This window comes from Hemicordylus capensis, chromosome 1 (genome assembly GCF_027244095.1).
Source record: "Hemicordylus capensis ecotype Gifberg chromosome 1, rHemCap1.1.pri, whole genome shotgun sequence".
Lineage (NCBI taxonomy): Eukaryota > Metazoa > Chordata > Lepidosauria > Squamata > Cordylidae > Hemicordylus > Hemicordylus capensis.
The window spans coordinates 37,561,259-37,575,378 of record NC_069657.1 but is presented as its reverse complement, the minus strand read 5'-3'; the positions used below and the strand labels follow the sequence as shown (position 1 = coordinate 37,575,378).

The window sequence follows — 14,120 nt, the reverse complement described above, 5'->3', positions numbered from 1 at the left end:
TCTAAGAAAGAGGAGAGCAGGCCCTTACCTGCTCCTTCCTGCTGAGGCGGCACGTGTCCCATGCAGCTTCCTGCTGGGGCGGCACATGCCCCAAGTACCCCCACTCAGCACCAGCACACACGGTGCCCATGCATGTGTGGGTGTCATTTGCATGGTGTTGCTGACCATGCAAATTGCATCTGCTCAAAGGTGCTCGAACCGTGGTTTGTGCACACCCCTATTGTTCATAGCCCTAATTCACTTGCTACTTTTCAGCAAGAAATCTGTAAGGTACTTGGGCTCTCACACTTCCTTCTCTTATCCCCTTATTGTATGGGGAATGTAATGATATATCTAGGCTGTACCATGCTTATTTGAATGCAAAATTTCATTTTTATCAAAGATCAGCCAGAGCACAAATGTGAACAGTCATTTCTATTCATTGACAGTACAATTTCATGATCATTTCAAAAATTATTCTTCTGTTAGGTAAGAAAATTCCAACAACTAATTCTGGTCATTTCCAAGATTTTTCTGGGATTTCTGCCTTTATAAACTTCATGGCTAAATGCATCCAAAATTCACATTAGAGTTACCTTTTCTTAGACAAGGATAGCGAAACAGTTTTACTATTCCATAGTCATCAGCTGTAACTAGAACCTGGCCCATAAAATTTGCATCTACAGAATTAATATCATTGATCTCTGAATATTTAGGCCATATTCCATTAACTTCAAGGCCTGAAATTGAAGTCCATGAAGCCCATTGGACGCCTTTTAATTCTTCTTTATTTATTACTTCTTTACCACCTAAATTTAAAAAGAAAATTATTTAATAATTTACTCCATTAATAAGAACAATTATTACATTAATCACTTTTACTAATTCTGACAAAAATGCTGCAATACTTTAGAGAGTGGTTTATTTCACCAAGTGCTTTTAGAGAGAGTAACTTTATCAGATACATTAACTCAAAACTGAGTGAAGTTTTTAGAATTACTGCTGCTTTGTTTATATTGCTTATATATGGTTTTGAGATTGCAATTTGCTCTGATATTTCTGTATCAATGGAAAAAAACCATTGGCTGACATCCTCACTAGTGAAGTGTGCGTACTAGGAGGGTCTGTGCTGACACTTCGGGAACCCTCACACAATTCCTCCAGTCCTCCTGGATGCTCATTGTTGCAAAGATAAAAAGATAAACAATCTTTGTTGAAAACTGAAGTTGAAGCAGCTAAAATGAATAAAGCATCAGAATGTAAACGTGAAACAGAATTGACAAAAGTGATGACAGAAGTCACCCCTACAACAAGCCAGCTTCAAATAGCAAAGAGGAGGAAATTCAAAGAATGGTGCAATGAACTCAAATGGCCTAAATAGCGAGGGTAAAGCAAGTTATGAGATTTGTATTTTCTTTCTTCATATCTCCAATCAGAAGTCTAAGAAAGTGAAATGTTTTGCAGGCTCTTTCAAACTGGATATATTTTAAATGATAAATCATTCCAGCATCAGAAATGTGTAACAGCATATAATGTATTACTGGCTCCAGAAGCAATTTCCTTGGCTGTATGTATGAAAAAAATGGATCAAAGATTGTTTGACCATATGAAACCACTTTTCAATGTAACTTACTATATTGCAAAGAACAAGCCACTTTCTGACTTTGAAGGCCAATGGGTTTGCATTTCAACTAACCTCATTTTTATATGTGGCACCCTCAAAGAAGGGTGCTATAACTGATGAGGATGTTTTAAAAAACAACTGGTTACATCACTAGAGCTACATGACAAGAATGTGTTGTGTAATAGAAGCTTTAGAAAACCTTAGCATAGAGCTTGTTGCCTATTCTCATATATAATTATAACAATAGTACAAACTCACCAGGCATCCTGTAAAAGAGCCTTTTCCCACTGCCATCATTAGTCTGCAAATATTTACTGTCCAGTGACCAGTCCATATGAGTGATAAAACTTGAGGATCCAACACACTCCCCAACCTTTTTGTACCGTTGAACAACACCATAAATATCAACAGAGCTGTCATTAGAGCCAACAGCAAGGAAATTTCCATCCGACGAATATTTTAATTCATGAATAGCTTCTTTTCTATCTTTAATATGAACAACCTCTGTCATATCTCTGTAACACAGAAAAAAATAAGGAAGTTAAGGTTACATTTCAGAACATTTAATTTCATTGCCTGGCATCCTGAGTAATTAAGCACTTGTGGAAAGATGCTGCATTTGCGCAAGGCTGTTGTGCTAGCTACTTGAGCTAAGTCTGGAACCTGTGTCCCAGACTAGTGTTGTGTTACTGCCAGCATGCTTGCACAACACTTACACAACCTACAGCATTAACAGGTTGCTTACCTGTAACTGAGGTTCTTCTACTGGTCTTCTGTCCATTCAAACATGGGCTCTGCGCTTGTGCAGGGACAGTCATCAGAATCTCTCAAGCTCTCTGATTTTTGGCAGTAGCTCCGCCACTTCCAGCCTAGTTCTCATTCATCCTCCACTCGGTTCAGGAGTCCACCAATCTATAGAATAGAGAGAAAATACAAAACCGCAATGGGGAAGGACAGGCGGGTGTGTGAACGAACAGATGACCACTAGATGAACCTCAATTACAGGTAAGCAACCTGTTGTTCTTCATTGTGGTCTCTGTCCATCACACACGGGCGTATGGCAAGCTTACCTGAAAGGAGGTGGGGAGACAATCACTGGAAGATGGAGCGGAGCACCTTCCTCCCAAAAATCGAATCCTGCCTGGAACACACATCAAGTGCATAATGGGATACGAGCGTGTGTGGTGAAGCCCATGTGGCTGCTTGACAGATGGGATCCAGGGTAAGGTCAGCATCAAAGGCCACCAAGATGGCCAGAGCCCTGGCAGAGTGAACAAGAACCAGTCCCAGCAAAGGCTTCTTTGTCAATTGATATGCTAGGTGTATGGTCTTAACTATCCATCTGGAAAAGGTTTGTACAGCAGGCTGATTATCCAAAGAGCGTTCAGCATAGGACACAAAGAGGTGAGGTCCTTTACGGATGTCCTTGATCTGTTGAACATAAAAGGCTAGCACCTTTCAAACATTCAATAAATGGAGTCTATGCTCCGATTCTGTGGAAGGGTTCTGGAAGAACACCGGCAAGGAGCTATTCTGAGCACAATGAAAAGTGGAGACATCTTAGATAAGAATGCGATATAGAGTCCAAGTTAAACCTTATATTTGTGAAACACCATGTAAGGTGGGTCCACCCGGAGGACGTGCAGCTCGCTTACCCTTCACGCTGATGTGATGGTGACGAGAAACATGGTTTTCCACATCAGGAGTCTTAGATCGCAGGAAGCCAACGGTTCAAAAGTGGCACCCATTAGTTGAGCAAGAATGAATGGAAGGAGCCAAGAAGGGGCTATCTGTGGCGTGACTGGATACCTAAGGCTTAACTCCTTGAGGAAGCACTTAACAGTTGAGTTCTGGAAAGGAGTGGGATAACCTTGATCTGTCAAATAGGTTATGGTAGCCAAGCGCACCTTAACCGAGGATGACGACAGACCCGACTATTTGTGTCCCAGCAGCTAAGTAAGCAAGGTGGAGAGTGCCAGGTTTTCCAGGTCCACATCCATGGCCTGCATCTTAACAGTGAAATGAGTCAATTTATGCTAGTAAGATTTTATTGTGTCCGTTTCCTGGAAGCTATCAGTATCTCCCTGAGGACTAGGTCCAAGACAGGAGGATTAGCCATGCCATGAGACGAAGATGTAGCACATCGGGGTGAAGCACTAGGCCATCCTGAAGGGTCAGGCGATGCAGTGAGCGAGGTAAGTATTTCCAGCCTCCTGTGGCTAGACCTTTTAGATGCAGGGACCAGGGTCTCCTGGGCCACCAGGGTGCAATCATAAGCACCTTGGTTTGCTGGTCCCGTATATGTTGAATTACTCTGGGAAGTAAAGGGATAGGTGGAAACATGTACAGGTAGCCTATGTTCCAGTCCAGTGAAAAGGCATCCTCTAGGGATATTCCCCCCTTGCCCACCTTTATGCAGAACTGAGGGAACTGGTGGTTGGTTGTGGAGGCAAACATCTATGTCTGAGGTCCCCCAGAAAGTTGACCCGGTACAATCCCGATCCAGTTGCCACTTGTGGGAGTCAGTCGAGGTGTGGCTAAGCAAATCCGCAAGAGTATTTTCCTCCACTTGAATGTGAATTGTGGAGATATTCATGCCCTATGAGAGAATCCAGCTCCAAAAGGCATAGCATGAGTTGTAGAAGGGTTCTCAAACCCATTCCGCCCTGTCTGTTGACACCTTTTTGTGGTGTTGTCCATTTGTATTTGTATTGAACGCCCTCGGAAAATAGGCAGAAAACCTTGCAGTGCCTTGAAAAGTGCAAGTAACTCTAGATAGTTTATGTGGTGAAGGGCTTCCTCAAAGTCTCAAAGACCATGAAGTGGGGGCTGTACTACAATGGACTCCCCACCCTGTCTCTGATGCATCTGTAAATGTAAAGGTATAGGTAAACGTATAGGTGTGCCATCAAGTTGGTGTTGACTCCTGGCAACCACAGAGCCCTGTGGGTTTCTTTGGTAGAATACGGGGAGGGGGGTTACCATTGCCTCCTCCCATGCAGTATGAGATGATGCCTTTCAGCATCTTCCTATATCATTGCTGCAGTGACAACAAAATCCCAGCTGACAGGAGAGAAAGAAGTTTCCATTTTTAGGGTCCTTGACAAGTTCTACCACACAAGGTTTTGGTGTATTGAAGGTGGAATGCAAAGTCTCTACATCTGATGGTCTGATGGTCCTTCAGCAGTGAAGTGGTCCAAGAACCTCCGCGGAAGAATCCACATATGCAGACGGGCATTTGGTAAAATCGACACAGCGGACGCCATGAGGCCCAGCATGTGCTGCACTCTCTTTGCCGGATGGCAGCAGGTGCATGACATGAGGTTTGCCAGGGAAGTGATGTTGTCCACTCGATAAGCTAGACCCTGATGGAATCGAATGTGATGCCTATGAATTGAATGTTATTTAGGCCCACGTCTGATAACAAACACAGGGTTGTATCGAGATTGTCTAATAAAACTATCTTGGAATCTGCTGTCAGTAACCAATCATCTAAGTACAGCAGGAGTTGAATACCTCTTTCTTGGAGATACCCAATCACTGCCGCCATACATTTGGTAAAAATTCAGGATGTGGAAGTGAGACCAAAGGGGAATGCTTTGAACTGGTAACTGCTGGAACCTATTTGGAAACGAAGAAATTTTCTGTGTTGTGGCCGAATTGTCATGTGATAGTACACATCCTTGAGGTTGATAGAGATGAAGCATGTGTTGAATTGAAGGAGGGCAAGAACGTCATTTATGGTGAGCATCCTGAACTTTCTGCATTGGAGATGGGTATTGAGATCCCTGAGATCCAAAATTGGACAAAGCCCGCCATCGTGTTTGGGGACCATAAAGAACAGGGAATAGAAACCGAGGGTGGGAGGTGGGTGGAGCCAGATGCTACCAGTTCTATCACATCCTTTGCCAGGAGGGCAGTCACCTCTTCGATCAGTGGGGTGGTAAGCTGGGCTGGTCAGACATGAAAGAGTAGAGACACAATGTCCGGAAATTCTAGGATTACCATTCAAATGATGGTAAGTACTCACTGGTTGGAGATAATAACTTCCCAGCAAGGCAAAAAGGGGTGAAGATGGGTGCCAGTCCGAGGGTGAGGAAAGTCAGGTTCGCTTGGTATAAGAGCCAGACTTAGGCCTAAGGGGAGTTTGTTTCTGGGTCTGGAATTGTTGATGAGGTTTCTTGTATGATCCCTGACGCTGGCCACAAAAGGAAGAAGAATCTGAATTCTGCAAATAGAAAAAAGTTCTGGAAGCCGATAGCCAAGGCCATCTATATTGCTTGTGGATCCCAGAAGACAATGTTTGAAAACTCATAGAACGCACAGTGTTCCTGAGTTTCTGCACTTTCCCCAGTGTATCATCAGTACTCCAGCCAAACAGGGCTTCACCATCAAAAGGCAGGCTCTTAATTCTTGGTTTGGCTTCAAGAATTAAAAAACCCCAAGAAATCATTGATCTTGCTGTGCAGTCAACCTGGTGTCAGGAAGAATGAAGTTGTTGTTTTGCCAGACAACAGCCCTCGTTGCGAATTACTTGGGCTAGGCAATGTTGTTCAGTAGGCAACATATCCAGGTATGGGCTTATCTTTTCCCATAGAAAAAGACTGTACCTGCCCATGCACGCCTGGTAATTGGTGAATTTAAGTTGTAGTATCATGGTGAAGTAGACACACCATCCAATCGAATCCAATTTTCTACCTTCTCTATCTACTGGTGTAGAGAGTGTCTTGTGTTTTGCTCATGATTGAGCTGCTTCAACTTCAATGCAGTTTGGCACAGGGTGGTGTTGTAGAAACGAGCAGTTGTCATACTGGACCTGATATAAACCCTCAATTCTCTTGGAAGTGGGTTGGTTAGAAGCTGGTTTATCCCAGGTTTCCTTCGTAATGTCTAGCAGAGGCTTAAGCATGGGAAGGATAACTGGGGTATGAGCCTCAGTGTCAATAACCCCAAAGATCAGGTCCGCGACCCACTTAGTTGGCTGCTTGACCTTTAGACCTAAAGAAGTTGCTATACGTAAAACTTGTTCCGAGCGGGAACCAAGGTCCTCATTTTGAGACTCTGGTGTAGATTCTGGAATATCTCCAAGTGGGGAGGTGTGCACGCTGGAGAGGGAGTCTCCTGAATCCCCATCTGCCTTCATGTCTGATTCAAGTGACTTAGGTAGAGGGTGTGGCACCTCTGGTTGGGCAGGTTGTGATGGTTGAGCAGGCTGAGATGGCTGTGTTGGTTGTGAAGGTTGTGGGAGTGGCAGCAGGATAGGGTCCTGAGGTGGCGGTGCAGGATGAAGGCTCTCCTTGTCCTTGGGACCTGAAGGGTGTGTAGAAGGTTGAGGTTATTTTGGACTGGGAGACCTGGATCTTGTGTGGTCTCTGGTCCATCTCCAAGGACTTTGGGGCTGCTCCCGATAGTGATGTCTAGGGCTATAATCCCCATGAGGGTGAGAAACTCAGAAGAGCTTCAATGCCGATGTTATTGGTAGTGATCCAAAGGAGATGGAGAGCAATAGTACCTAGAATAGGAACCATGGTCCCGGTCCCAATGATTGTAATGGTGATCATAATATGGGTCCCAATTATAATTTCTATAAGGTCAGTACTGAGGATAGTATGGCTTGGGTTCATATCGTTCGGGTTCATATGGATCTGTTCCATAATCTGGAGAATTACATGGAGAGTGCAAGGGTTCAGACCTGGGGACATCATCTGGTATGAGGGAGGTAGGAGCAGGTTCAGGGTCCAGGTTCATTTGGAATCAAATCTGGATCTATGGGATCTAATGGGACTTCTGCCTTCTTTTTCTTTGATATCTTGGGAAGGCCCTGTCTCGCTGGTAGAGTTGGATGTTTTGCAGGCTTCGCTGGAAGTTGTGCGTGAACCTTGGTTCCCAAAGGCTGCTGCTGCTTGTTCTTCTTAACCAGCTCTGTGCCCTGAGCACCAGAAGCCTTGACAAGCTTCAGCTTCACTGGGGACACCCTAAGGGGGATGGTCCCTTGATTTGAAGTAGATGCAGATAGTACCGAGGGCAGGGCATTTGGTACCGAAGAAGTCGGTGTCAATATCGGTACTGAAGCACCTGCAGCATCAGGATCAAGCCCTGGATCCCCAGAAATGGAAGGATCCAAAAAGATAGGGCGGATGTCCTGGGAGGAACTCAGTACCCACACCACAGTTTTCTGAGGTACAAGGGCTCTTTCCCACAGGAGGGAATGCATTTGGCTTGTTCAGTCTTAGGGTTGCTTGGTAAGTTTAAGGCAATGTGCACAGGTTTCTATCTTGTGTGATTCCCCCAGCAGACCAGACAGCGGAAGTGGCCATCTGAAAAGGGGATTTTCACTAGGCAAAGCCTGCAATGCTTAAAAATCACTTTCCCGACCATACAGGGGAGGCTGAGGCAGGGATGAACAGACGAGGCCTGACTCCCCTCAGAAATTCTCCTCCTAGAAAAAAATTATTCCCTTAAGGGCTTCACAGGGAACAAAAATTGGGGGGGTGGGGGTGGAGGAGGGCAATGTTGGAGACGAAGCCCTCCACAAAAAATAAGCAAGCAAACAGCAGGGGTCAGGTGGAAGTCCCCGACCAGCCAGGAAAAAAAGGAGGGCAACATGGGAAATGAAGCCCTCCGTGAAAAAATTAGTGAGAAGGGGGAGGTCGAGTCAGAGTTCCCAACCCACCAAAAAATTAGAAAATCCCTTTCAGCCCCAAAAGGGCAGTAAGAAACGGGGAAGTTGGGGGGGGGGAGGGACAAGCAGAGAAATGAAAATGTGAACAGTGAAAGAATGAGAATTAACAGAGAAGAGAGGCAAGAATAAAATAACTAAAAGAGTAAATAAAGTAATCAAGCAAATTTGACCTTATATGTTGCAGAGAGCAAAAGAAACACCGAAGAGCTGCTAATCTTTCGGTGGACAAGAATGAGGCTGGAAGGGGCGGAGCTTCCACCAAAAATCAGAGAGCTTGAGAGATTCTGATGACTGTTCCTGAGCAGGTGCAGAGCCCATATGTGACTAACAGAAACCATGACGAAGAATCCTCATTTATTTTAAAAGGGAAATATTGTGCAAATATTGTGCACTATAGCCCATTTTTAAGCCCAACTACACAGTCTTTATCCACTAGCACAATTTTGCTTGTTATGCAAGCACTTTATTAGTCAGGGTGTCAGCCATTGTGTATGATGAACTCTTTCCCATTTGCATGTAAATACACATCAGTCTTCTAATCGTATCAAGAAAAGTCTTTACTTGCAAAAATCTGTGGCAGAATATCCAATTTACAGCTGAGACATCTACACATTAATAGGGAAATGTGTATTTATGTGCAATCACATTTTCCTGACTGAAGGCCCAAATTAAAGGAGGGAGCATACAGATTTTCAGGATATCATTTGTGAAGATTTATTCAACTTATTGGTCAGATTCACAAAAATCTGCCAGTAGCAGTGGCAGCCCATGGTCCACAGATGCAGATGTGCATCTTTACAAACAAATGCATTAAACAAAATACCAAATAATCCAAATCCAAATCAAATAATGATCCTAGCACTAGTGTTTACAGTTGGCCAGCAGGGGGCAGAATGTTGCTATTTCCTGCAAAAATGAGCTTTTTCTAGCATTCTGTTATCAGTATTTTAACTACACTGAATCAGCAGGACATAATCAACCTGAAATAATCAGTTGATTTTGTGTTTGAAACCCTTAGAACAAAGTGTATTTTAGTTTAAATGTCTCTATCTTGGAACATACCTAACTCGAAGTACTGTGAAAGAACCATCTTTCATTCCAAGTGCAAGATGAATTCCATCAGTACTAACAGCTGCACAACGAATTGGTTCTTCCATATTGCACCGTGCAATCAATGCATGGTCTATAAGGCTCCAGATTCTACAAAAAAAGTATTCATTGTAAACAATACATAGAAATATATCACCCATAAAATAGAAAAGTGTAATAGAGTTTGTCTTCTCTAAAAAGGGATTCAGGAGAAAGCATATTCTTTATAATTTTTAGTTTCCCATGTTGAGCAGATTCATACCCAGGGCCAATTCACATGTCCCCAAAACATCTCTGAGTGTTGCACATTATTCTATGCACAATAAAGTTGACTCCATGGCAAAGGAGCCAGCATACTGTGTAAGACTGCAGATCAGCTCTCATCCACTACACAATAAAGTATGTCATCATTTCTACTCATCTCATCACATATGGAAAAATCAATCTGGCCATAATGTACGGACATTAGATTATTTGAGGCCAGTTGCACTGAATGTACAACTCACTGGACACACATATAGAATTTGGGATATTATGGCTGCATATGCATAATTCAGTGGTAAAGCATGTGATTTGCATGATAAAGATGCCAGGTTTAATCCTGACATCTCCAGGTACAAGTGGGAAAAACCCTGTCACCTCCATTGGCTTGGGAAGAACCCTGTCAGAAACTCTGGAGAGCTGTCACCGGTTAGTGTAATAATGAGCAAGATGAGCTAGTGGTTAGAGTGCTGGACTAGGACCGGGGAGACCCAAGTTCAAATCCCCATTCAACCATGATACTAGCTGGGTGACTCTGGGCCAGTCACTTCTCTCTCAGCCTAGCCTACTTCACAGGGTTGTTGTGAAAGAGAAACTTAAGTACAGTGGTCCCTTGACTTACGAACTACTCGACATAAGTATTTTTCGAGTTACAAATGGCAGTTTTAGATCCGGTTTTAGATGCGGTTTTTTCGACTTACAAATTTTTAGATGGGGTTTTCTCGACTTACAAATTTTACATGCGGTTTCCTTGACTTGCCTGCCTGTTTACTGCCTGTTTATTCTTGAAAAGAAATGTTCCTGTGCAGTTTGCAAGCCTTACTGGGGGTCTGGGTCTTTTTTCTAGGCTCCGGAACGCATTAATCCGTTCCCAATGCATTCCTATGGGAAACCGCTTTTCAACTTACGAACTTTTCGACTTACAAATGTGCATTCGGAACGGATTAATTTCGTAAGTAGAGGGACCACTGTATGTAGTACACTGCTCTGGGCTCCTTGGAGGAAGAGCGGGATATAAATGTAGTAATAATAATAATAATAATAATAATAATAATAATATAAAGCAGCTTTATATGTTCTATACAGATGTAACACAGTAAGTGAGAGATGTGGGGCAAAATGTATATATTTGTTATTTATTTAACATTTGTACACCGCCCAAAACACAAGTCTCTGGGCGGTTTACAACAAAATAAAAACAAGTAAAAATGTTAAAACATTACAACAATTTAAAACTTAAAACAACGTTAAGACTATTAAAAATCATCAAACTATTAAAGCAGTATCTAATTAAAAGCTGTAGCGAATAAACGTGTCTTGACTTCCTTTTAAAAAGTTGTAAGCGATGGGGAGGCTCTTCTTTCAGCAGAGAACGCGTTCCAAAGTTTCGGGGCAGCAATGGAGAAGGCCCGTCCATGAGTAGCCACCAGACGAACTGGTGGCAACTGCAGACAATCCTCTCCAGATTATCTCAATGGGCGGTGTGGTTCATAGCAGATGACGTTCTCTTAAATACGCAGGGCCCAAGCTGTTTAGGGCTTTATAGGTTATAACCAAGACCTTGTACTTTATTTATTTATGTATTTAACATATGTTTATACTGCCCAAAACACAAGTTCTCTGGGTGGTTTGCAAAACAATAAAAACAACCAATAAAAAGATTGACACATTTCAACAATTAAAGTTTAAAAAGTTAAAACTATTAAAACAATTAAAACAATATCTAATTAAAAGATATTTTAATTAGGCAAGCTAGGATGCCTCCTTGTCTTAAGGAGACAATTATTAGACCACTTCTGAAGAAGCCTACCTTGGATCCCTCAGAGTTGAGCAACTACAAGCCTATCTCCAACCTTCTGTGGTTGGGCAAGGTAATTGAGAGGGTGGTGGCCTCTCAGCTCCAGACAGTCTTGGAGGAAACTGATTATCTTGACCCATTTCAAACTGGCTTTCGGGCTGGCTACGGAGTGGAGATTGCCTTGGTCGGCCTGATGGATGATCTCCAGTTGGGAATAGACAGAGGAAGTGTGACTCTGTTGGTCCTTTTGGACCTCTCGGCGGCTTTTGATACCATCGACCATAGTATCCTTCTGGAGCGTCTGAGGGGTTGGGAGTTGGAGGCACTGTTTTGCGGTGGTTCCGCTCCTACCTCTTGGGGAGGTTCCAGATGGTATCCCTTGGAGACTGCTGTTCTTCAGAATCTGAACTTTTGTATGGTCTGCCTCAGGGCTCCATATTGTCTCCGATGTTGTTTAACATCTACATGAAACCGCTGGGAGAGATCACTAGGAGATTTGGTGCAGGGTGCTATCAGTATGCATAATCTCCCTAAATGCCTGCCTGGAGGCAGTAATGGGCTCATAGGCCAGCTGCGTCCGTTTCTTGAGATTAACGACCTCAAAACAGTGGTCTATCTGCTGGTAACCTCCAGACTGGATTACTGCAATGCGCTCTGTGGGGCTGCCCTTGGATGTAGTCCAGAAACTACAGTTGGCCCAGAATGCGGCAGCCAGGCTGGTCTCTGGGTCATCTTGGAGAGACCATATAACTCCTGTATTGAAGAAGCTACACAGGCAGCGCCACATAGAGCGCATTGCAGTAGTCAAGTCTAGAGGTGACCAGCAGATGTACTACTGTTCTGAGGTCATTTAGCTCAAGAAATGGATGCATTTGGCATATCAGCCAAAGCTGATAAAAGGCACCTCTGACCACTTTCTCAACCTGGGACACCAGGGAGAGTTTTGTGTCCAGAAGCACCCCCAGAGTGCATATGTGTTCCTTCTGGGGAAGTGTGACCCCATCCAGAACAGGCAGATCAAAATCATCTCCGGAGTTCCAACCCTGCACAAGAAGTACCTCCGTCTTATCTGGATTCAGTCTGTTACCTCTCATCCAGCTCATCACTGCCTCTAGGCAGACATTTAGGGAGGTTATGCCTTCTCCCACTGATGTTGACATGGAGAAATAGATTTGGGTGTCATCAGCATACTGATAACTCCCTGCACCAAATCTCCTGATGATCTCTCCGAGCGGTTTCATCTAGATGTTAAACAACATCGGAGACAATATGGAGCCCTGAGGGACACTATACTGAAGTTCAGTTTTTGAAGAACAATAGTCCCAGAGAGACACCATCTGGAATCTGCCTGAGCGGTAAGAGTGGAACCACTGCAAAGCAGTGCCTCCCACCCCCAACCCACTCAGACGCTCCAGAAGGATACTATGGTCAATAGTATCGAAAACCACCGAGAGGTCCAAAAGGACCAACAGTGTCACACTTCCTCTGTCAATTCCCAATTGCAGATAATCCATCAGGTCCACCAAGGCAGTCTCCACTCCATAGCCCACCTGAAAGCCAGTCTGAAACGGGTTAGATAATCAGTTTCATCCAAGACTGCCTGGAGTTGAGAGGCCACCACCCTCTCAATTACCTTGCCCAGCCATGGAAGGTTTGAGACAAGCCTATAGTTGCTCAAATCTGAGGAATCCAGGTCAGGCTTCTTCAGAAATGGTCTAATAATTGCCTCCTTAAGGCAAGGTGGCATCCTGCCCTTCCTAAGAGAAGCATTTACTATCTCTACCAGGCCTTCCACAACAACCTATTAATTATTTTAATGCTGTTTTAAAATATTCTTTTAAAATTTTTAAATTGTTGTAATGATTTAAACTTTTCATTTTTGTTTTAACTAATGTTTTACTTTCTGTTTTTATTTTGTTGTAAATCACCCAGAGACATAAGTTTTGGGCGGTATAAAAATAATTAAAAAAAAAAAACAACTCACTGCCAGATAGTATTAGCCACGTTGGGCAAGGGTCAAGAGAATAGGTGATAGGCCGCATTGCTCCAAGCAGCTTGTCCACATCCTCATGAGTCACAAACTGAAACTGATCCAGCCTAACCACATAAGAGGAGTTGATGGACACCTCTGATTCAGACACTGCAGTAATTGTGGGGTCTAAATCCAAGTCGGCCCGAATACGAGATATTTTATCCACAAAAAAATCATTAAACACGTCACAGCGGGTAATAGATGGTTCCAAATTATGATTCAAGGGAGGAGGGGCACTTACTAGCCCTTTCACAACCCTGAACAACTCCGCTGGACATGAACTTGAAGATTTTTATTCATTTATTTTTATTTAAAATATTTCTATACCGCCCCAAACTTGGGCGGTATATAAATATTTATAAAACCCCAAACTCTGGGGGTTTACAATTAAAATTAAGATGTAATAAAATTAAGATGCAATATGGGCTGAAAAGAATTGCTTCTTTGCAACCCGTATTGCCAGAGCATTGATCTTCAAATGTGTTCTATGTTGTAATCTGTCGGATTCAAGTCGAGTCTTCCTCCACTTGTGCTCCAGTCATCTACCTTGCCACTTCAGCCCCCGTAGTTCTTCTGTATTCCGAGAGGCCAGTTTTGAAGTGAGTTGAAGAGAACACTTAGGATCTATCATGTCTACTACCCTGGTGAGTTTGCT

The 14,120-nt window shown here is 43.4% G+C and overlaps 1 protein-coding gene across 12 annotated transcripts in view; it reads right to left on the bottom strand.

The window, feature by feature from the left end:
• Positions 1 to 14,120, bottom strand: part of EML5 (EMAP like 5) — a 266,795-nt gene that overhangs the window by 146,749 nt on the left and 105,926 nt on the right. For 11 of the 12 annotated variants that reach the window (XR_008313699.1, XM_053285479.1, XM_053285478.1 and 8 more), the window contains 3 exons: positions 9,348 to 9,485; positions 1,862 to 2,118; positions 576 to 788 (listed from right to left, as the gene is read on the bottom strand). Coding sequence is in view for 11 of the 12 variants with exons in the window: in XM_053285479.1 (XP_053141454.1) it covers positions 576 to 788; positions 1,862 to 2,118; positions 9,348 to 9,485 (608 nt within the window). In the remaining variant the exon portion in view is untranslated. The remainder of the gene's footprint in view (positions 1 to 575; positions 789 to 1,861; positions 2,119 to 9,347; positions 9,486 to 14,120) is intronic. The other variant, XM_053285475.1, reaches the window with a different exon arrangement.